This window comes from Microcebus murinus, chromosome 16 (genome assembly GCF_040939455.1).
Source record: "Microcebus murinus isolate Inina chromosome 16, M.murinus_Inina_mat1.0, whole genome shotgun sequence".
In the NCBI taxonomy this organism is placed as follows: Eukaryota; Metazoa; Chordata; class Mammalia; order Primates; family Cheirogaleidae; genus Microcebus; species Microcebus murinus.
This window is the reverse complement of record NC_134119.1, coordinates 49,323,186-49,346,802: the sequence shown is the minus strand read 5'-3', so window position 1 is coordinate 49,346,802 and position 23,617 is coordinate 49,323,186. Positions and strand designations below refer to the sequence as shown.

Sequence of the window (23,617 nt, the reverse complement as noted above, 5' to 3'; positions counted from 1 at the left end):
GCAAACGGGGCCGAGGCAGTCCGAGCAGGCGTCCCAGGAGCTTCTCAGAGCAGGCACGGTGTGAAGCAGCACAGGGCTTCTCCCAGGAACCAGACCAGAGGGGAGCTGAGTCGTGGGGCTCCAGGTGGCCTGTGTCTCAGGGCTTCAGCTCCCTCTTTGTGAAATGAGGCCTAACTCATGGGACCTTCAGGAAAATGGAATGAGGTACTGCTGAGAAACCCTCCCCATAAGCATCGAGCTGGGGCCTCCCTGACCTTGAGCCCGCATGGTGGGCAGCCCCACTTTGGGGAGTTCCTTCAGCCTTGGCAGAGAGGTGTTGTAGTCCAGCGATGCTGCTCTGTGGCATTAGAAGGACTGTCCCTATGGCCTTGCCACTGTCCTGAGCCAGGTGTAGGAATCTGCCAGGTCCCCAGCCCTCATGCTGGCCACCTGTAGCCAAGGTTGGAAGAGGTCAGGGGCCTGTCCGGGGGCCTGGAATGCGAGGGTGGTACTTGCTTTGTCCCATAGCCTTGGGAGTTCAAGGCAGTGCCCACAGTGCACCTGGAGCCTTGGCTGGGAGGCTGGGCCATTGCCACCCAACCTCACCCCTGCCTCTGGTGCAGTGATGGGCCTTTTCAGAAAGCAGCTGCCCCAGCCCTCTGTCCCGCCCTACATGCTGGGTGCCTGGTGCCACGCCCTGGGCCAGGCATGGGCCACAAGAGTTGACAGGTTGCAAGCCGGAGGGCAGGACCTGCTGACAGATGCTCATAGGTAGCAGTTCAGCCTACCTGGCTCACTGTGCCACTCTCCCTCGGGAGCAATTTTTATTGAAAACATAAGTGTTGGTCCTGCTTGATGCTCAGGATGACCTCCCTGGCCACCCCCACCCCCGAGCTTGGTGCTCCTTGAGCCCCTAGCCTGGTCCATGGTTACCTTGCATGTTGACCTGTCTGCCTGCCCCGCCGCCCACAGGAGGGGTGAAGGGAGTGTGCACTCTCTCAGTCCCTCCCTCCTGGGCCGGGAAGTGAAGGGGTGGCGGGTGGGCTCTGCCAGGCTCTTTGAAGTTGGCTCCTTGCTCTCCCCACCTGTGTTTGATATTGCACTGAGCATCGGAGACAGGTGTGCCTGTCATCCTGGAAGCTGCTGCCTGGTTGGCAGAGTTTCTGGTCAGATAATGGCAGGTTGTTGTGCAGTGGCCTTGCACGAAACTCTTCAGGTTTCCATCGTAGCACTCCACTCCCACCTTTGGGCTCCATCTGGACAGCTACCATAGCCTACCACCTGGCCACTCCTGGGCCTGGGTCCAGTGGCCCCAGCAGCGGTACAGATAGGGAGACTGAGGCCTGGTGAGGAAAAATAAGTGCCCAAGCGCTGAGCTGTGTGCCCTCACCTGAAACGGAAGCATTTTCTTTCTCTGTGGCCGCTCCTTTCTAAAGATGTATATTGGGCCAAGATTGGGGTCAGTGTGGCCTACGCTGAGCTGCCTGCTGCAGAGGGGTCCTGGGCTGGGGGTCTTAAAGAGCCAGTACCCGAGCCAGATCCCAGCAAAAGGTCAGATTTGTGACCATCAGGAGGGTGGTGGCCCACAATGGCTGGCCTGAGTGGACAGGTGTGGGGAATATAGCCCAGGGCTGGGACCAGGCTCAGAGCTAGAGGATGCACACCAGGAACTCAGCACTCATCATGTCTCTTGAAAAACATCTCTCCCTGACCCCAGCCGCTTCCTCTCCTACTCGAGGCCAGAAAGGGAAGCTGCTTTCCCGAGGGGTGTACAGCTGGTGCAGACCCCCTCAGTCCCCCGATGGGCCTGGCCTTGGCAGGTAGGTCAGTGGTCAGCTGGGTGGTTTTGACCCAGCAGAGCAGAGGAAGGAGTGGCTGTGTCCCTTGGTATGGTACAGGAAGTGACTTCCTGTTGCTAACCCCTTCTGTGGCCTAAAACCTCCAGGAGCACAGGGGTGGCTGCCTGGTGCTCAGTGGGCTCAGATGGCTCTGCTAGGCTAGGCTGTGTGACCTGGGCATCTTTCACTATCTCTGGGCAGGATGGGGACAGGAAGTCCAGCCTCATGGGGTCTGTGAGGGGCATGGAGTACCCACCTAGCTGCTGGTAGTGACTCATCAGGAGCTGGAGGCAGCACAGCCCTGGAGCCTCTAGAGTTGGCTTCCAGGGGGAGGTACCACCACCTGCCACCCCACGCCCACCGTGTCTCAGGACTTTGTCCCTGCTGTACCTCTAACTGGCCACCCTTCCCACGAATCCTCCCCACCACACCTATTCCTGGTCTTTCCACTTCCCCAGTGGGAAGGGCATGCTGCTCCAGGGGTCCTCACCATGACACTTTGCTGCCTGGCATGAGCCAGGGCCGTGACCTGCCCCCCCCAGTGCCAGCTCCCTGCCCCACAGTTGGAGCTGCTCCAGGAAGGGGCCATGGGGGCAGGAATCTCTGGAACTGCCCTTTGGGGCCCTCACTAGGACTGGGCCCAAGTTGGTTCCAGACTCCAGGCTGCAGCTGCCTGAGGAGATGGCTGGGGCCTGGGCCTGAGGAGGCTACCCCCGGTCCTCTTGTCAGGGAGAGGGGCCTGGTCGTGGCTCCAACCACTGTGGCCCTGATGTCTACTGGCTCTAAGGTGGGGGAAGGGCAGAGCCCATCGCTGAGCCCCCAAGCCAGCCTGGGTTCCTGGCTTCAGGAAGGTTTGCCACTTGGGGCAGGAACTCTCTGGGATCAGTCTTCCCATTTCCTTGAGACCAGGGTGTGAAGGATGACCAGGGAATGTGACCAGGGTGTAAAGTGCCATGGTTGGTGGTAGCTGCACATGCTCTGGGGGCAGGAAGTTGCTGGGAAGGAACAGGATTGAGAAAGGACCCCACACCCCAGCGTCTGTAGAGAATCCAGCAGGCTCTGCCCCAAGCCAAGTTTCCTGCCAGCCAGCACCAAGGGGTCCTGAGAACCTAGTCCCCCCTCCGCCCTACCGTCCAAGCCCTCTCTGCTGGGTTTTCTGGCTGAAAAGCGGCATGGCCTGTGGAATCTCACTGGGGACGGAGAGGGCACACCTGACTCACTCTGGGGCTGTGTCCTTGTGGCACTCACTGAGCTGTGCTGCCTCCCAGAGGCAGTGCGGCCTGCCTGGGCCTGAGCTGCCTGGGCTGCCATGGACATGCCCCAGCCAGGAGGAAGCCTTAGGGGCTTGGTTCCGGGCTCTGCTGACCACCAGAAGCTATCTTGCTTCTGGGAGTTTCACATTGGCCCAGCATTAGATAGGAGCATTTGCCCATGACCCCATGGGGCAGAATGCAGGGCCAGGCGGGCACTTCACCTGGGCAATCTGGTGAAGCTCCTGAGGCTCCCATGCCAGGGTGGGTGCAGGGGGGCTGGGCAGATGGGAGAGCACAGGCTTTGGGGCTCCCACGTGTCTGAGGCCGTGGTGGCCGGCAGCCCCCAGTGGAGCTGACCACCCCTCTGGGAGGGGCCCAGCTTGGAGTGCCATCCCCATGGTGTAGAGGGGAACAGACTTCTGCCAGAGGCCCTCCTTCCCCTGCCTCTTACTGAGCACCGCTGAGGGCACTGTCACCCGCCCTCCTTCCCCTGCCTCTGCCTGAGCACCGCTGAGGGCACTGTCACCCGGCCTGACCGTGGGGCATCAGGAGGTGTCTTGGGGTGACCTGGGCTGGGGAAGAAGGAGTCTGTGGGTGGAGAACAGCACAAGGAGGTCATGTGATGGCATGAGAGTTCAGTGTGGTAGAGTACCAGGCAAGGGTCTCAAACCCTGAGACTGAGCAGAATCCTCTGTGAGAGCCACTTCTCTGCCAGGCTGTGACAGGCTGGCTCAGAGCAAGGAGGGGCTGGGTGCAGAGGCTTGGCCATGGGAAGGGTAGGATGGCTGTCTGGGGTGGGTGGAGAGTCAGGGAGGAGCGCCCCCCCCCCCCCCCCCCCCCCCCCGCCCGTCTGTTCTGGCTGCCAGGGACTAGGGCCAGACTCTGCAGGCAGGCAGGGGAGGCTGGGGCTGGGACCCTTCCCGCCAACCCTGGCCTATCGCCAGACCCTTATCCTCACTGGGCCTCTGAACAGTGGAGCACTGTGAGGATCTGGGAATGCTCAGTCAGCCAGGCTGCCCCTGGGCCTGTGCGAGGAGAGGAGCCAGTGGCCCTGTCATGATGTCCACCAGCCCAGCCTGGAGGCTCCAGGGTTCCCAGGCAAAGGAGGAACAGGCTGCTCTCGGTTCCCCCAGCCCTCCCCCAGCCCGGGGTCTGCCCTGTCTTCCTTCCTTCTTTTTGCCCCTTTGTCAGCACCTCTTCCGGCACCTCACCCAGCTCCCTCCCTTCAGGGCCTGTTTGGGCTTCTCCCTGCCTCTGTCTAGCCAGAGACTTGGCCTGGGAGTGGCTGCAGCTGGGGCTAGATCCCCTAGCCCTAGCAGAGAGTTGGGGGCCACCTCTGCTGGCCTATGGGTGACCCCAGCCTAGACATTATACCTCTTGAGGCCAACCTAAAATTTACTAAGGAACGAAAAGTGACAAAAAGCAGAAGGCAATGGAATAAAATGATAAACTCAGAGAGTAAAAACTAATCGACAGCATCAAAGAAAAAAACCACATTTGAAAATAGTTCTAGGCCAGGCTCAGTGGCTCACGCCTGTAATCCTAGCACTCTGGGAGGCCGAGGCAGGCGGATTGCTCGAGGTCAGGAGTTCGAAACCAGCCTGAGCAAGAGCGAGACCCCTTGTCTACTATAAATAGAAAGAAATTAATTGGCCAACTAATATATATGTAGAAAAAATTAGTGGGGCATGGTGGCACATGCCTGTAGTCCCAGCTACTCGGGAGGCTGAGGCAGGAGGATGGATGGCTTAGCCCAGGAGTTTGAGGTTGCTGTGAGCTGTGCTGACGCCATGGCACTCACTCTAATCTGAGCAACAAAGCAAGACTCTGTCTTAAAAAAAAAAAAAACGTTCAAAAATATTAGCATTAGGTACAAAGGCATAAAAGCCAATGCATGGATGGAAAAAAGACCCAACCCTGAAATGCTGAAGTGAGTGGACAGAGGGAAGGGACCTTGTTCTGCTTCAGCCTTGGGGGGTGCCAGCCTATGGCAGGGCGGGCAGGGGCCAGAGCCCCGCTGACATATGGTGAACTGGGCTTTCTGGGCAAGCCAGAAGTACACAGAGGAGCGGTGCTGGGGCCACGCCTGGTGGCCCTGGGCCCTGGTGCCCTTTGCCCTAGCCCAGGATCCCCTCCAGTGGAAGACCCAGACTGAGCCTGATGCAGGTACGAGAAGCTTTACGGTTTTGTGAGGTCCAAGGGAGGCCACCATGGTGCAAAAATACGAATGCAATGAGTAAAATGAACAGATGGTGGAGAAGGTGCAGGCTACTGACTGCAGAGCCAGTGGCTCTGGTGGCCAGTGCTGGGACACCCCAGCTGGTGGCTGCTAGTGTGGAGGGATTGTATAGCTGCCCTGGCTTGGCACCAGCAGAGAGCAAGTGCCCACACAGTGTGCCCATCATGACTGACCCCTGACCTTTGCCCTTGGCTCTGGTGAGGAGCAGTGGGGCTGGATCTGTCTGACTGACTTTGCCATCCACACCCCGCCCCAGCACGAGTTTCATGGCCTTGGTGTCCCCACTGTATTCCCTTGCTATCACCTCACCCTGGTTCAGGGACCTGGGCTAGGCAAGGTGCTCTCCATCTCTAGGGGCCCTAGGACTCAGTGCTGGGCCAAGTGCTTATGGCAGAGTCCTCGTGAACTGTCTGGTTTGGTCCTCAGAGTACGCTTACCAACAAGGGATGAGGAGCAAGGCTCAGGAGTGAATGACATGTGCCCAGTCTCCAATGCGGGGCACAGAGCTGGCTCTGGAGCTCAGGTGTGAATGATGCCTGGACCCAGAAGCTCAGCTTGGGAAGGTCTGAGACACCATCTGCCTCAACTGGGCACATGGCCTTGGCAAACAGTTCTGACATGGACCCACCTCTGTCCCTCATGTCTGAGGTGTGTAGCTTCTCTTGCCCCAATGCAGGGCCTGTGTCCAAGCTGTTCTCTGGCTGAGACACCCTCTGTGTAAGTCCCTGCTTGGCTAATTCGTGCAGAAGATTGCTTCCAAGACACTGGCTGACATGTCAACATGTCTGGGTGGAACAATGTCACGAGGATGTGAGTCAGAGGTGGCTGCCTCCCCAGCAGATTGGGAGTCCCAGATGGAGGGTGGCTTGGGTCCCAGGGTGCAGAGTTTGATATTTGCCTACTAGTGGCAGAGCCCTTACTGCCTCCTTTTTCTGGAGGTGGGGTGACACTGTTCAGGAGGTCTGGCTGGCCACTCCCCACCATGACTCTAGTTGAGCCCAGCCCACCGGTGGGCTACTTCCCAGCATTCTCTGACCCCTCCTGCTCTCAGTTTTCTCAGCTGCCTAGTAGGGTTTGGACACAGCCCTGCAGGGAGTCCCTCTGTGTCCAGGGCACTGCCTGCTCCTTTGCTTGTTCAAGGCTTTGTGGAGGTGGGTACCATTCCCCCCCACTGGCCTCAGCAGTGAGTTCTGGGCCCGACAGCTCCTGGGATTGGCTCAGTTACTGATGGGTAGGGAGAGGACTGGGGTTCTGCTCCTCTGCCAGGGCTCTTTTGCTGGCAAGCACCAGCTCCCCTTCCCCCCAAGGGAATCGGTCGCAGTGAGCCGGCTGCAGAGTGGGGGGGTGTGGCCTGGCGGGGTTTCCTGACCAGCCTCCCCTTGGGCTCTGTTGAGATGAGTTTGAAACAGAAGCAAGCCCTAAATCCTCAAGCATGGGCTGGACTCATGCCCCACTGCCAGGCATTCCCACCCTGTTGAGGTTGAGCCCTATGGTGGCTTCCTCCCTGCACCCTCACATGTCATGTCCCACCCCGTGTCCCCAGCCTCCTGCCCAGAGCACTGTCCGTCCCCTCCACAGAGGCTGGGGCCTGCCCACACTGTCCTATGTGTTGGTGGGTTTCTGCCCAGGTGGGATCTAGTGTCCTTTCGACAGTGGGCCCCTTCTCTTTACCGCCTCAGAGCCAGGCTTGGCAGGAAATGCATGGGCTCTGCAGGGGCCATAAGGCTTTTGGGGTCCCCCAGGCTGTGTGGTGTGGGCAAGGTGGCCCCAGGCTTTGGGTAACAGCGGCCATGCTGGCTGGGTGGCTGTGGGTTGCAGCCTACTCAGCCTCGATGTCCTCATCAGGAGAGCAAAGTATCACCTGGGCAGCGGGAGATTGAGTGGGCTAGGAGGCTAATGTATTTGGTACACAGTGGGCATTGGTGGGCTCCCTGCCTCTCCCCTTGCCCAGTGGCCTGGCTCTCCTATTATATGAAGTGAGTGTAGGCAGGAAAGCACCCTACCCTTTGTGACCCCTGTGCCTTGGCCTCAGCAAGTGGGGAGTCTGTACCCTAGGATGTGCATGTGACACAGGTGTCCCGGGGGGTCTGGTTGGTGGCAGCCCTTTGCTTCTGAGGGGCCTGGCCTTCCACCCAGACTAGGTCTTGTCTGGGTGGAAGGCGCCCAGCACCAGTTGCCAGTGTGCTCCCAGAACCGCCGCCTGGAGCCGTCTCAGGCCCAGTGGGGTGGACGCTCAGCAAGTGTGTGCTGAGGGAGCAGACATAGCATGACCCCAGCAGTGAGCATGGTGGCCACTGGGAAGGGGAGAGGTGGAACAGGCTGGATTTGGGGAAGTTCTGCCACCTGTGGGTTCCTTGTCTGGCCAAGAGTCGGCTTGACTCTGACCTCAGAGGAAACTGCCTGTCTGCTGCCAGGCATCCCGACACAGGTGCCTAGCAGATTGCCCACGTGGCTGTGTCCCTTTGATCCCTGGAGGTTAGCAGCAAGATGGGGCTGGGTGGGGGGAGGATGTGCTCTCCCAGCCCCTGGCCTGCTCTGCCCTTGCTTTATAGACAAGGACACTGAGGCTGGGGAGGCTGTCTGGGGGGCCCAGGCCCTGCTCTGTGGGTGCACAATCCCTGCAAGGGCATCCCTCACATGGCCGAGGCCCTCCGGGATGAAGAAGTCGGGGTGCTTGGGGCTGGATGAATTGTTTAATTCAGCAAATGGGGAGTAGGAGGAATCCAGCTAGTTGGAGTGTAGATGAGATCCACTCATGTTGCAGGAAGCGCCTGGTGCCTGAGTCACATGGGCACTGCACAGGTGCTGGGGACACATAGGATGGACACTGGGATCTCTGCTCCCAGAGCTGACGTCAGGAAAGGGGCAGGTAGCTGACAGATAGAGATGTCATAAGGTGTGGGGGTGCAACAGGCGGGCCAGAGCTGTGCCTGCTGGTGGTGGGTCCAGCTCAAAGGCAGTGTGTGTGGTCTGGGTGAGGGGCCAAAGGGGCGGGAGTGGGGTCGAGGGCGGGCCAGGAGGCTGGAGCCTTGCTCAGAGCCAGCCCCACAGGTGCCATGGTAGACCATCACTATACTTTGCACAGGACTTTCCAGCTCACTCTCCTTTGGCATTTCCTCCCTTCCTGACATGACAATGGCATGGCAAGCGGAACCCAGTGACCACCCACCGTGCCAGGGGGTACTGTCAGCCCCACTCCTTAGATGAGGAAACTGAGGCTCAGAGCGGGACACAGGCTACAAAGAGGGAATTAAGCCTGGCCTGTCCCCCCGCACCTGTGCTCTAACCGCTGCACCATTCTGCCTGCCGAGTACCCACGGTGGGGTGGCTCTCTCGAGACGAAGTCACTGGTCAGGCAGGCCTGAGCACCTCTCTCAGGACCACGCAGGGCCTGGGGCCTCCGGTGCCCAGGCTGGCTGCAGTTGGGGCAGTGAGCCCCTTTAGGCCAGGCTGGATGGGGTGGTGAGGGGGCAGGCTACAGCCTGGCCAGGAGCCCAGAGCTATAGACTAGGGTCACCCTCAGCACTCTTGAAATTTTTTCTCTGGCAATTAAAAGGTGGAAATGTGTCAGTGTTTACAGTGAACTGAAGTGTGAATCCTGAACCGCCTCTGCTGGCTTGTGGTTTCAGGCAGGAGAACAGCTCCAGGCGAGCTCCCCCTGCAACTCAGCTACGTCACTGTCTCCAGCCCCACCCACCTCACCACAGCTGAGGTATTGTCCCAGGAACCCCTGCCCTGGCCTCCTCCCTCCAGCCAACGTGCTGCTTCTTCCTGGCCTGGCCAGAGCTCTGCACCAGGTGTGGGGACCATGGGCAACGCTGACCCTCATGCCCAGCAGGCACTTGGCCCTGGGGAGATGCTGCAGCCCCACTCAGGAACACTTACTGGGGACAGAAGTGACAGGATTGGGAGAGGAAGGCCCCAGTGGGGAATCCAGGGATGTGTGGGCATTGTGAGTCCCCTCTGGAGCCCAAGGGCTGAGTGTCCCAGAGCAGAATACCCACCTTGGCCCCCAGTTTGGTCTTGCCCTTGGAAACCCAGGCAGTCATGCGTATGGGGCCTCTTTCTGCACTTTCCTTAATTGTCTCTGTCCCTTGGACACAGGAGTGACCCAACTGCCTCCTACCTCCACCTAGGCAGCCCCTCTAGTATATCACATCTTCTGGGGACACTAGCTGACACCAGTGCAGCAGCTTTTCTTTATTTTGCAGTGAGCAACCTTGCTTGTGTACCCAGCACTGGCTAGTACCTTTTCTGATCAGGCAGAAGTCATGGGGCAAGGATGGGCCTTGGCTGCAGCCTTGCTGGACATCAGTTCTTTTTTTTTGAGACAGAGTCTCACTCTGTCACCCAGGCTAGAGTACCATGGTGTCAGCCTAGCTTACAGCAACCTCAAACTCCTGGGCTCAAGCGATCCTCAGGCTCTCGAGTAGCTGGGACTACAGGCATGTGCCACCATGCCTGGCTAAATTTTTCTATATATATTTTTAGTTGTCCAGCTAATTTCTTTCTAGTTTTAGTAGAGACAGGGTCTCGCTCTTGCTCAGGCTGGTCTCCAACTCCTGAGCTCAAATGATCCACCTGCCTCAGCCTCCCAGAGTGCTAGGATTACAGATGTGAGCCACCACGCCTGGCCTGGACATAAGTTCCTTGAAAGACTCTTTGTTGAGGGTCAGATTAGCTCTAAGTTACAAATTCTTCACTCTGAGCTCTGAAGGATTTGCTGGTTACAGCCACGTTGGGGGGCTGGCCCTGTGTGTGGACATGACACTGACCATCCCCTGGATCCTGCTGTGGGCTAGACACCCACCTGGGCCTGTGGGCAGTGCCGGGGACACATGTGACACTGCTAGGCAGAGTTATGCCCTTGACTTGGAGATTTCCAAGAAGACAAGGTTCTAGATGGTTTTACCCTCTAGGGAAGCTGGGCACAGTGGCCCACACCTATAATCTTAGCACTTTGAGAGTCTGAGGTGGGAGAATTGCTTGAGGCTAGGAGTTTCAGATCAGCATGAGCAGCATAACAAGACCCCATATCTACAAAAATTAAAAAATGATGTAGACATGAGCATGTGCCTATAGTCCCAGCTACTCGGGAGGCTGAGGCAGGAGGATCACTTGAGCCCAGGAGTTTGAGGTTGCAGTGAGCTATGATGATGCCACTGCACTCCAGCTTGTGTGACAGAGTGAGACCCTGTCCTCGTAAATAAAACAAAACAAACAAACAAACAAAAAGCATGAGGGAGCATTCAGTTTCTTTGTGGAGATTGCAGGACCTCCAGGATGGAGCAAGATGGTCCTAAATGACAGGTCCAGAGTCGGAGGCTCAGGGCAGAAAGGGAAGCAGGGGCCACACCCCATCCACTCAGCCAAGCAACCAGTCTGGCCTCTGCTCCGTGGTTGAAGTGGCCTGATTGAGCTGAAGAAGGGCAGGCCAGAGGGGTGAGCAAGAGGGCCAGGATCTCATGCCTGTAATATTAGCACTCTGGGAGGCTGAGGCGGGAGGATTGCTTGAGCTCAGGAGTCTGAGACCAGCCTCAGCCAGAGCGAGATCCTGTCTCTACTAAAACTAGAAAAAATTAGCTGGGCATGGTGGTGTACACTTGTAGTCCCAGATACTCAGGAGGCTGAAGCAGGAGGATTGCTTGAGCCCAGGAGTTTGAGGTTGCTGTGAGCTAGGCTGACGGCACAGCACTCTAGCCCAGGCGACAGAGTGAGACTCTGTCTCAAAAAAAAAAAAAAAGAAAAAAAAAGAGAGGCTGGGATGTGGGGCCAGCAAGCCTGGTGAGTGTGGTCAGATGTGGCATGCTAGTCTGGCGGACCCTATGCTCAGGATGGTTGGGAGATGGTGACCCAGGCCTGCAGGAGAGTGTGGACACATGGGGAGGCCAGCTCAGGGATGCTGTGTCCAGCTGATGTGGCCTTGCAGAGCTTGCCGCTCACTGACAGGGCATGCCCAGGGCTTGGCATCAGACTAAGTGGAAGGCTGTAGTTCATCCTGGGAAAGCACTTGGGTCAGTCCTGTGTAGATTCTTTCCCTGGGGCTGCCCTAACAAACTTCCATACAGTGGAGGCTAAAAAACAACAGAAATTTACTTTCTCATAGTTCTGGAGACCAGAAGTCCAAAGTCAAGGTGTCCACGGGGCCATGTTTCTTCCTTGTCTCTTCTAGCTTCTGGTGGTGGCTGGCACTCCTTGGTGCCCTTGGCTTGTGACCACATCACTCCAGTCTCTTTTCCATCTTCAGTTTCCAGAGTGTGTCTTTTCCTTTCTGTCTCTTAGAGACAGATAAAGGACATTTGTCATTGGATTTGGGGCCGACCTGGTTAATCCTGAATGAGCTCCTTAACTTAGTGATATCCTTAGATCCTTTCTTCAAATAAGGTCACATTCATGGGTTCCAGAGATAGGATATGGACACAATCAGGCCTTTGTACTACGTAATGCTGGGCAGGGTCCTACCTTCTAGGCCACTCACTCCCTGTGCCCCAAACAAACAGTGCCCAGTACTGAGCTCCCAGGAATCCTTGAAGCCCACCTCATCGTACAGCGAACTGCATAAGGCCGGCTGGGGTGGGGGGTCCTGGTCAGGTAGAGCCTGGGGGTAGGTCCCAGGGCTGGCTGTGGGGTGGACCAGGCCCGGTGGGAAGGGCTGATGCAAAGCATCTTATTTTATTTATTTATTTTTTCCATGGAGGCATTTTATTTGTAAGTATGTAATACATCCCTAGAAAAAGAATCCCAGAATTTTCCCTCCTGTGTGTTTTCTTCTTGCTTCTTCATGGTCCATGATGCCAGCTGAAGTTGTCAGTACAATGAAACCAAACTGGCGGGATGGGAGCAGATTATTGTGCCATTTTTCTAGATCTTTTGAGTTGCACATCAAATCTGTTGCACTGCAAATCTTTTGAGTTGCACATCAGATCACTCCACACTGTGTAACCTGCCTGTAAAGTTCACAGCAATTTTCCCAGCTCCATGATCATCAATGATTTCAAATTCACCAATGTAACCTACATAACAAAACATGCTTCATCATCACAGTTAGAAACTGGAGGATGACTTTGGAGCATGACCTTATAAGAACCTGGCGTTTGCCTCTCTTTTCAGCATTGCCGATGCTCTTAAGAGCATCAGCCAGGACATTTATGCACACCATTATGGCAGCATAGAAAGATGGTGGAAAGACAAAGCATCCCTGAGCCCAGCAGACACTCCTTGGCATATTCGGTGCCTGAGCTGCTCCTGAAGGTGGCAAACAGGCACCAGGCTGGGCTCAGGGGCCCAGGGTGCCAGGGAAGCAGGTTGCTGTCCCCATGCCACTGATCCCTGGCTGTCAGCCCAGAGAGTGCCCTCCTCTCTGAACCTCAGTCTCCTCATTGCTCCGGTGCAGATGATGGCAGGACCAGCCTCTTGGGCTGTGAGCACTGAGGTGAGGCAGGCATGAAGCCCGAGTGCCAAGGCAGGGGGTGCTGGTTGCAGATAACCTTGTTCCTGAGCAGAACCCTGGGAAAGCTCTCCCTCCCTCTTCTTTTTCAGGCCGACTCTTGGCCCCCTGCCTGGCCCCACTGGCTGTCTCCCACCCACCCTCATAAGGGCCCTGTGTCTGGCATGGTGGGAGGTCCCCCAAGCCTGGCAATTTGAGGCACTAGCCTGGGACAGGGGAGGATGGAGTGGGAGACCAGGGCTGCCCAAGGCCAGTGACCCTAGCCATGTGCATCTCCATGGGTCATCTCCATGGATACCAGCACAGGGTAAAGGTCATGGAGTCACCATTACTGAGCGAGAAGGCCTGAATATCCTGTTTTTAGGAATGTGAATGGCAGTGTTACTTGAGGTGGGGGTGAACTAGTGCCTTAAGAGATGTGAGGTCACTTAGAGAAACCAAGGCTCAGAGAGGAGGGGCCTTCTGGGAAACTGGGGCTGGGGGGGATAGCACATGTCTTCTACCATGGGGCCCCCCTCGTGCAACCTATTTCTCTCCTTTGGGCTGGAGCCTCTCAATGCTGGACCTGGGGTTGGGCCCCAGCCCAGGAACGGGGGGGCCTGGCCCTCGGCTCACTCCTACCTCTGCTGCACTTATGACCCTTGCCCCATGGTGGGGCAAGGGCAAGGGGCAGGTCTGGCTCTGGCTTCCACCTCAGATCTCATTTGTCTGTCTAGTAAGGGGTGGCATGTCCTGGTTGTTATCCTGGTGGGTTCTTATCCCTGAATCTGTACCCCTAACCTCCCCAGGCCTTGGCCACCTCTTTGCCTGTGGATTCAACATGAGCCCTTGTCCTGCCTGTGACTCCCTCACCCTGTCCCTATTCTAGCAAACTGTTCCTCCTCCATCAAACCTAGGCCCCTCCTCTGGGAGGCCTTCCTGATCTAGCATTGTCTGGCACGTCCTCTGGACCCCACAGCTCCTTGCTGTCTACACTCTATCTGAGAACTGTCCCCCAGCTTGCTGTGGCTGATCTGTGGCCCAGGGGTTCCTCATTTGCTATTTGTCTCAACCCTGCTGGAAGAATGAGAAGAGACTCACTCTAACCCTCTCCCTTGTGGCATCTGTCTGTTTGTCTGACTGTTGTGTCTACCTTTTGCTGAAGTCTGCCCTTGCCTGGCACAGGCTGGGGGAGGTCAGGGTGGTTGTGCCCACCCTAAGGAGGCCCCAGACACAAAAGCCCAAGCTCTTCATCCTCCAGGAGATGGCAGGTGGTCAGCAGCCTGAACAGGTTCCTACATGGCATGGGGACATTGGCAGCAGGTCTGTGGTTGCGGACATAGCTAGGGAGACAGACTCCCTCAGCCTGGGAGCCACCCTTTTCAGGTGCCCCGAGACCCAGGCCTGGGGGACGGCTGGGTGCCTGCATGGCCAGTCGTGGGGCCTTGGTGTCCAGGTTCTGTTGGGCTGGAGTCACAGGCAGAGGTGTGAGCGTGGGGCTGTGCCCTGGGAAACGTGGTGGGCAAGATGAGGCCACTGCAGCTCCCAGGGGCCCTGTGGTCTGTGGTTTCTGTCACCCTCAAATCCTGCCATGAGGGTGACGCCAGGCCCCAGAAAGCTCCTTTCTCCAGCTGCCTCCTCCCAAGGGTCTTGTCCCTGGGAGAGTTCTGACCTTGAGGCTCAAGCTCAGGGGAAGAGTGCAGGGGGGCTCAGCACCCCACAGCTTGTGTTGGAGCCCCTCTTCCCTGGTCCAACTGTGGGCCCAGGCAGAGAAGGAAGCTGGGCTTGGTGGGGGCAGAGCAGGCCCCGGAGGAGTGGAATTCTGAGTGGGACCCAAGACAGGGGCTGGGGAGTGACAGGAGCCCTCTCAGGCCATGATGTGCTTTAGCAAGCTAGATGTTAGCAGGGCTATGGAGGGGTGGATGGGAGGAACACAAAAAGGCCTTGTGGGGAGGATGGGAGGGTGATTGAGAAGTGCCTGGGCCAGGCTCAGGTCTAGTCCCTCAGTCCCTTCGTGTCATAGGGCACAGAGGTGGCCACCTTGAAACTCACAGAGGCCCTCTGTGTGGCCTCAGAGGGCAGAGCCAGGCAGCAGCATCTGCTTGGTGGAAGGAACATGCTGGTGAGGGTGTGAGCTCCCCATGTGGTGTGTATACTCTGGGTTCCTGCTGGCCCGACACCCAACACCCGAGGGCAAGGGCCTTGGGGGCTTCCTGGTTCGCTAGGAAGCAGCAAGTATGCAGAGGAGGTGGGGGGTTGGGGATTGGGGGAATGGTAAGTGTGGGGGTTGGGGGGGCAGCAAGGAGCTTCCTCCCAGGGGACACAGCTGGTCTTGCCTTGCAGCCCATAGAGCCGGGGCGGTCTGACCACAGTGGTGGGTGGGGCTAAAACCCAGCTGACTAAATAGCCCTGATGGGGGCAGCCCTGAGCCCCAGGCGGCTTTCAGGACCTCTCAGAGTGGAAGGGCTGCCCAGGGAGCCAGCAACAGGAAGGAGGGAGGAAGCTCTGGTGGCCACAGGCCCCATGCAGCAGGAGTGAGCTGTGGACACCGAGGCAGGAAGCGCATGGGCAGCCCGGGGCAGCAAGCCTGTCCTGTCTGGGAGATGTAGGCTGAGGCCCCGGCCCACAGCCCCTGAGCTCCATGGCCTCCCTAGGCCCCAGGACACCTGTACCCAGTTGTTTTCCAGGGAGGAGAAGAGCCATTTGTTGGATTAGTGTCGTCAGGTCAGTGGGGTGGCCCTGGGATTGGAGTCAGGAGGTGGCACTGTCCTAGCACCTGCAGGACCGCTGTGAGGGGAGGCACCCAGGAGCATGGCCTCATCAAGGTTGGCAGTGGGAGCCCATAGGACCTGGCCCTGGGCCTAGGAGAAATGACAGGCTGTGTGGAGAGTGGGCCCTGTCTGGCTTGAGAGATCTCAGAGCTGGACAAGTCCAGAGGGAGCCCAGAGAGGGACCTGCTGGAAGCCCCTACCTCCATCATGTGCCACTCAGCCTGCAGCAGGCAGGGAGGCAGGGGCCAGCCTGCCAGGGTGGGGGCTCAGGTTGGGTGAGTCCTTCCTATTCCACACCGTGCCTGGGGTGGCCTTTGGGTCCTGTGTACAGATACTTTGTGCATGGTGTGTGTACATGTGCTGGGGGGACAGAGGGGCGTGTGAGGTGCCTGCTGCTTACCTGGGTCACCACGGAGGACCCACAGGGGCCTCAGAGACCTGCTGGGGGGGGGGCCTTGCCTCACCAAGCCCTGCCCCTGGCCAACAGTGGGTTCTTTGGTGTGGCTCATCGCTGGGCCCTTATAGGAGGATTTTGACTTTGATTCTCAAACAGAGAAAGATTCTGGGAAAAGGAAGAAGAGGAGGGGAAACTGAAAGGGGAGAACAGATGAGCTATTGTGAGGCCGAGCAGCTGAGGGGCCCCCCATGGAAGCTGCCCTGCCTGTTCATTGCACCACCATTACTAGTCACCCACTGTGCACCGGGCTGGGGAAGTGGCTATGCCGGGGCGGGTCGTGGTGAGTGCACCACCATTTACTGTCTGTGTGCCTGGGGGCGAGTTACTCAGCCTCTTTGACCCTTGGTGTCTTTATCAGTGATATGAGGATGATTCTGGTCTGAACTTCAGGGTGTTGGGTGTGCGGTGATCACTGAGAAGCACAGAACCCGGCCCAAGAGATGGGTGCCTCGTGGACTTGGCGCAAGTCCTGAGCCTCTTCTGGCCTCAGTGTCCTAGTCTGTAAAATGGGAGTAAAGCACCAAGCTCATGTGGGCCCTGTGAGATTTAGTGAGCTGTCAGGTAGAACTTGGCACTGGGGCCACGCAGGGCTGGGTGGTGATGAGTATTCTGACCTGTGCCCAAGTTGCCTGACCAGGGCACTGGGGACCACCCATGACAGGTCTTGCATTTGTAGGAATATGAGTGTGAACAAGCCTGTGTGTGTGCATGTGTGTGTACATGTGAGAGTGTTTGTGTGATTATGTAAATGAGTGTGAGTGCATGAATGTGTGTATGAGAACATGAGTGTGAGCATGAACAAATACATGTCTATGTATGTGTGTGTGTGTGCACAAGTGTACATGTGAGTGGGCGTGTGTGAGAATGAGTGCATGTATATGTATGAGTGTGTGTGTGCATGTGGGTGAGAGTGTACACATATTTGAGTGGGTGAATGAGTGTGCTGAGGGGATCTGCTGTCTTTTCCGTGATGAGACCCTCCCAGCCTTACCTTGCTCTGCAGCTCCCACAGACAGAGCTGGCCCGGTCACCAGTAACTGTCAGTTCCTGACACTGTAGTCACATGAGGTGCTGGCTCCCTCACCTCAGCCATGTCTGCAGGCATCAGGGGAGAGCCTGCAGGAGCGCAGCCCCCCAGGGCCCCCACCCGCCTTTCATACACAGGCTCACACCTGTGTACACATGCACCCATGAGCACACACACGAGTGTGTGCACGTATAGCCTCCCACGTGAGAGCCGTGCGGCTCTTGTGCTCGTCCTGTGCAAGTGCACTGTCAGTACGTTAACTGGGTATGTGGAGCCACAGCGCACGTGGGCCTGCTCAGGTGATGACTGAGTACCCCCTGGGGCTCACAGGGCCCCAGGGTGGTGGGAGCCACAGAGCCTGCAATTAGTGGAGCTCAGTGGGGCTGTCTCTGTGGGATAGTGGTTTTCACTAGCCTGCCCTACCCCCACCCCAGCAGCCTCAGGCCTTGGGGTGACCCGAGCCCATTCTGAGACAAGGTGGGGAGATGAGCACAGAAACAGAGCCCTAGAGAGTGTGTCCCAGCTGCCCATTGTCCCTAGTCTGTACACACATGCACACTGACACAACATGCAGGCTCAAATGCATGTCTACACCCGTGCACACACACAAGGCTCACACACCTTCTGGAAGGGCTCACGGAGCCTGGCAGCTACCACCAGCTCTGCCTCCACGTTGACCTGTGTCTCCAGAGTGTCGCCCAGATGGCAGCTGCCCTGGCAGTGCTGGGATGTCGGGCCTTTGAGGAGTGGATGCTAGAGGACGTGGGCTCAGCTGAGGAAGGGCCCCGAGTGGAATTTGGTTTTTTAAAATTTTTAAATTAATTAATTAATTGTTTTTTGGAGACAGAGTCTCACTCAGTTGCCCAGGCTAGAGTGCTGTGGCGTCAGCCTGGCTCACAGCGACCTCCAGCTCCTGGGCTCAAGCCATCCTCCTGCCTCAGCCTCCTGAGAAGCTGGCACTACAGGTGCATGCCACCATGCCTGGCTAATTTTTTGTTTCTATTTTTAGTTGCCTGTCTGGCTAATTTTTCCTATTTTTAGTAGAGACGGGGTCTCGCACTTGCTCAGACTGGTCTCAAACTCCTGACCTCAGGCTATCCTCCTGCCTCAGCCTCCCAGAGTGCCTCAAGTGGGATTTGAACCTAAGTGTTCGGCACTCTCCCTCACAGCCATATGGTGACACATCCCCACAGGGGCGCCTGCCTCTACAGAATAGGGGACCGAGGTCTCCCATCGAGCTGGCAGGAAGAGCTGCGAAGCCCCCTGGGATGAACAAATAGAATTTGACCATGGGGTACCTGGTGCTGTGGTTGAGGCAGTACTGTGGGCACCGAAGGGGACAGCCAGGGAGTAAACGTGGAGGCCAGGCCAGCCAGGTGTGCGGGTCCCCCTTAGGGATGCCCTTTGGCTTTCCTAGGCATAGGTGGGGCTGCAGTCTGCAAGCTGGTCTGAAATTCCCCAAGAGTTGCATGGTCACAGCCACCGTGGCCTGTCATCACCTTCACCCTCTGCTGCCACTTCCCCTTTCTGTTTTCAGACTGGCCTGGCACTAGGCTTCTGGACAGGTGCCACCCACTGGTGCAGGGCAGGTCCAGGTAGGGTGGAGGAGGTTGGAGCAGCAGGGCTGTGCTTCTCCTTGGACAGCCCATCCTCTGGAGATGGGCTGGGAGTGTCAGCGCATGCACCTGAAGTGAGGACATTCCCAGGGGAAGTGAAGGTGGAGCACAACCTGGCCTTGTCACCATCTTCCCTCCCTACCCAAGGTCGGTCAGTGGCCTCCTAAGAGCCTTCATCCTACCCACAGTGGGATGGCAGCCAGGTGGGAATGAGCCCCTCTCATAGGCCTCCCCCTGCCTGGCCACTGAGCTGAAATAGGTAGGACTGTAACCTGCCCCAACTCCTCCTGCTGAACCTTGTCCAGGTATGGAGCCAGGAGGAGGTGGTGGCTCCATCTGTCCTCACCATAGGACCCCCTAGAGCAGGTGTCCTCAAATTACGGCCCACAGGCCACATGTGGGTATTTTTGCCTGTTTGTTTTTTTACTTCAAAATAAGATATGTGCAGTGTCCATAGAAATTTGTTCATAGTTTTTTTTTAAACTATAGTCCAGCCTTCCAACGGTCTGACGGACAGTGAACTGGCCCCCTGTTTAAAAAGTTTGAGGACCCCTACCCTAGAGGTTATGGGAGACTGCCTGGAAGAAGGAACACTTGAAGCAACTCTTACCTTCATCTTTGAATTGTTGCTGGCATATAGAAATACAATTGATTTTTGTGTGTTGATCTTGTATCCTGCCACCTTGCTGAACTTGTTTATTCTAATACCTTTTTAGTGGATTCCTTGGAATTTTCTATATATAAAATCATCTAATCAATGCATAGTTTTACTTCTTTCTTTCCAATCTGGATACCTTTTATTTCTTTTTATTGCCTAATTACTCCAGCCAGAATCTTCAGTACAATGTTCAATAGAAGTGGGGAAAGCAAACATCCTTACCTTATTTCTGTTCTTGAGGAAAAGGCTTTCAGTCTTTTACCAGTAGGTATGATGTTAACTGTGAACTGTGAGCTTTTCATAGATGCCCTTTATAAGGTTGAGGAAGTTTCCTTTTATTCCTGGTTTGTTGAGTGTTGTTTTTATCATGAAGGATTGTTGAATTTTGTCAAGTGATTTTTCTTAATCTATTGAGATGATCTTGTAGTTTTGTCCTTTATTCTTTTGATATAGTGGGGTTTTTTTTTGGGGGGGGGCAGGGTGTCACTCTGTTACCTGGGCTAAAGTGCAGTGATTAATAGTTCACTGCAACCTCAAATTACTGGGCTCAAGCCATCCTCCTGCCTTAGTCTCCTGAGTACCCGGGACTATAGGCATGTACCACCACGCCTGGCTAATTTTTCTATTTTTTATAGAGATGGGGTCTTGTTCTTCCTCAGGTCTCTGGGATTACAGGTGTGATGGCTCACAATATGGTGTTTTACATTAATTGAGTTTTGAATATTAAACCAACCTTGCATTCTTGGATAAATCCCACTTGGTCAGCCAGGCGCGGTGGCTCATGCTGTAATCCTAGCACTCTGGGAGTCCGAGGCGGGTGGATTGCTCGAGGTCAGGAGTTCAAAACCAGCCTGAGCAAGAGCGAGACCCCGTCTCTACTATAAATAGAAATAAATTAATTGGCCAACTAATATATATATATAGAAAAAATTAGCCAGGCATGGTGGTGCATGCCTGTAGTCCCAGCTACTCGGGAGGCTGAGGCAGAAGGATTGCTTGAGCCCAGGAGTTTGAGGTTGCTGTGAGCTAGGCTGACACCACGGCACTCACTCTAGCCTGGGCAACAAAGTGAGACTCTGTCTCAAAAAGAGAAAAAAAATCCCACTTGGTCCTGGTGTAGAATCCTTTTCATATGTTGCTGGATTCAGATTCAGTTTGTTAGTATTTTGTTGGGGATGTTTATATCTATATCCATAATGGATATTGGTGTTTTTCTTTTCTTGTGATGTCTTTGTCTGGTTTGGGTATTGGGATAATGCTGGCCTCACAGAATGAGTTCCCTCCTCTTTTATTTTCTGGAAGAGTCTGTGAAGGATTGGGTTCTTTCAAACCAACTCTTGAAGGCTGAGTTAGTTCAGTCACAGCTGTAGGCAGTGGACACAGCATGGACTTCGGCCTGGAGGTGGGTGTGTCAAGAATTTGAGTAATGGAGTCATGAGGCCTGGCTGGCATAGGTGCACAGAAGATGGAAGGCAGGAGGAGAGGGTGTGAGAAGGGTCCACAGGGGCTGCATCAGGAAGGGCCAGGTGGGCATGAGTTGGCCCCAGAGGCTCAGCACAGAGCAGTGATGGGAATGGTGTGCATGTTGGGGGTGTCCTGTAAGAAACACCCTGGAGGCAGGGGAGACCTGAGGAGGAGAGATGGTGGGGTTGCCAAGAAGCAGTGAGGAGGAGGACAGGCAGGTTGGCTGGAAGGAGGAGGGCTGGGTGCAGTGCAGTGAAGGGAGGGGTAAGTGCACTGGGGACAAAGACACAAAGGTGGGATGGAGGCGAGGCCGAAGTGAGGTTTGAAGGCTGGACTCCAGAAGAGTCTCAGAGAGCTGGCCTGAGGTGGAGGAGTACTTGAAGCACAGGGCTGGGTACCCAGTATGTACAGCTAGGTGTGCACCGTTAGCGCTGCCCCCTCAGGGCCCATGGGGGCTCCTGCTGCCTTCTGCTGCAGGTGGATCATCTCAGTAGTAGCTGGTATGCAGATGGGAGATGGAGGAGGCAGGTGCCTGGGAGGCCAGCAAGGGCCTTCACCAGCCTTTGGCCAGCCTGGGGGACTCTTCTGGGAGAGGTGCCTGCACATGGGCAAGCAGGTGGGAGCTGCCAGGACCAGACCCCCTGCTCCTTGGAGAATCCCAGGTTGGAAGTGCACTGAGGCACACAGGCAAAGAGGAGTGGGGGTGGGTGGGTAAGAAGAGGTGGGGGCACTGGGCCAGCCAGCCAGAGCCCTCAGAGGCAGGGTGCCACTTTATAGAGGTACATACTGAGACTCAGGGTGGAAAAACAACTTTTCTGCGGGAGCTTCCTGCAGGGTGGCTGGTGGGATTGGGACCTGGACTCGCAGGTGTTGGGGGGTGACGCCTGGACCCTCCTCTGCATCAAAGGCTTCTTGATTTCGGGCTGCACTGATATTCGGCAGCTTCCTGTTCCCAGCGCCCCCCACCACCGCCCTCGGTGTAGCAGGTGGGGACACTGAGGCGCGGAGGGGGCGCCTGGCGCAGGCTGACGCGTGGCGGGAGGCGGGCCCGGGAGTCCTCACCTGCCCGCCCCCGCCTGCGAGGGCGGAGCCGGCGGCCGCAGGGGCTGGGGCGCGGGGCGCGGTGGACATGGCGGGCTCCGGGCCCCAACCGCGCTGCTGGGGCCGGCGGGGGGTGGGGGTGGGCGCGGGGGACGAGGCGGCGGCCAGAGGAGCGGGCCCCGGGCTGTGTCGGTGCGCTCAGGGAAGGCGGGCGCGGGCCGCCCCCGGGAAGCCGGCGTGGACGCCGTGAGTACCGCCCGGACCCCTGGTCCCGGTCCCGGGCTCAGACCCGAGCTGTAAACCACTGGACTGCGACGCCGGACCCGGACCGGGAACCCCGGCCGATGCCTGCGCGCTTCCTACGGGAACAAAGGCGGGCGGGTCTTGGGGCTCCTGGCCGGGAGCGGGGCTCGTCCCTCTACCAGTATCTCTCCGTGTCTGGGCGTGGGCACCCGGCACCCTCTTCTCCCCACTGCTGGGCTCTGCCAGGGGCTGGGGGGGTGGCTGGCACAGGCAGGGGTGTGTCCCTGCCTTTGTTCCAAGCCCTATTGTTGGGCACCCTATACTGGGAGGCGCTCCCAGGAGGGTTCGATTTATGTGCAGATGGGTCGCTGGGGAGTGACCCAGGTAGAGTAGGCAGAAGGCAGCTTGGGTCTTCTGAGGTAGTGACCTCTCTCGGACATTTCAAGGAAGCTGCTGGTTTGCTAAGAGCAGGGAGTGGTTTTCCTTACATGTGTTTTGGGGTTGGAGCTGTAGCGGGACAAATCCCAGCCATACTGGTCCTCTGAGTCTGATCCTAGCTGCTCCATGCCTGCTGCCAGCCAACTCCCCTAGGGCTCCAGGCAGGACCTGCCCAGGGCGGGGCAGGTACAGACAAAACAGTGCCAGGTGTGTGTGTGTGTGTGTGTGTGTGTGTGTGTGTGTACTGTTTAGAGGGACCACAGGTGGCAGACAGTGTAACTGAGCACTGTGCCTCATAGAAGTGGGAATTCTTAATGTGGGTCTTGAAGGATGAGTAGAGGTTCTCTGCCTGGGGAGAGGTGGAGGTCATTCCAGGCATTGGTGGAAATGTGAAACAGCCTGGCGGATTTCAAAATGGACAGCTCTGGAGCATGAGTAAGGGGCAGGGCCTGATGCCAGGGCCTGGGATGTTGCATCCTGTGGGCGTGGGTCAACCCTAAGGCAGTCACCACTGACCATGGGCTGTGTGGTCCCCGCTGGGGCTCAGGCAGGATAGGTGAGTGATGCCCCAGGCAGATGGGGTGGACACCAGTCTATCCACCAAATGATGGTCACAGCCTCTGCTGAGGAGGGTGTCCTTTGTGTCCGGCTGGGTCCACTCTGTTCTCCAGCAACTAAAGCCTAGGGATCGTCCAGAAAGCCAAACCTGGTGAGCCCAGGTTGTTTGACCAGGAAACTGGAGGCTCTTGGCTACCTACTTTCCTGCTTCCTGTCTAGGGCAGGCTCCATTATGGCCTCACCTGACACTGGGGCTTGGGGTGGCTATGGCCTAAGGCCTGCCTTACTGGGCTGGGTTCCTGGGTTCATTCATCCCTGCACCTCAGTCCCAATGGGGCCTTGTGCTCACTAGGTGTGCACTGAATGAACCAGGGAAGATAAAGGACATGCTTAGCCTTCAGGCTCCATGAAGGCCAGGTGTGTGGCTTCGTGGACCAGGGGCTGACCTGGTGGACCAGGTGGCCCTGTCTTCCCAGGGGCCCACTTGGAAGCCTGAGACCTTCAGAAAGGGGGTTTCCTCATCCTTCATTGCCTTAACCTCCATGCTGTCTCCTGGATCTTGGCAGTGTTCCCCAAGTGCCCCAGCTAAGCCATCTCCTGTCCCATAGC

The 23,617-nt window shown here is 56.8% G+C and overlaps 1 protein-coding gene across 2 annotated transcripts in view; it reads left to right on the top strand.

Annotated features, from left to right (window-relative positions):
- SH3BP2 (SH3 domain binding protein 2) overlaps positions 1-23,617 on the top strand; it is a 38,655-nt gene that overhangs the window by 3,549 nt on the left and 11,489 nt on the right. The window contains exon 1 of one of the 2 annotated variants that reach the window (XM_012737370.3): positions 23,288-23,425. The exons of the other annotated variant lie outside the window; for it this stretch is intronic. Within the exon in view, the coding sequence (XP_012592824.1) occupies positions 23,415-23,425 (11 nt within the window). The 5' untranslated portion in view covers positions 23,288-23,414. Of the gene's footprint in view, positions 1-23,287; positions 23,426-23,617 lie in introns of those variants that run through there. 2 annotated transcript variants of the gene reach the window in all.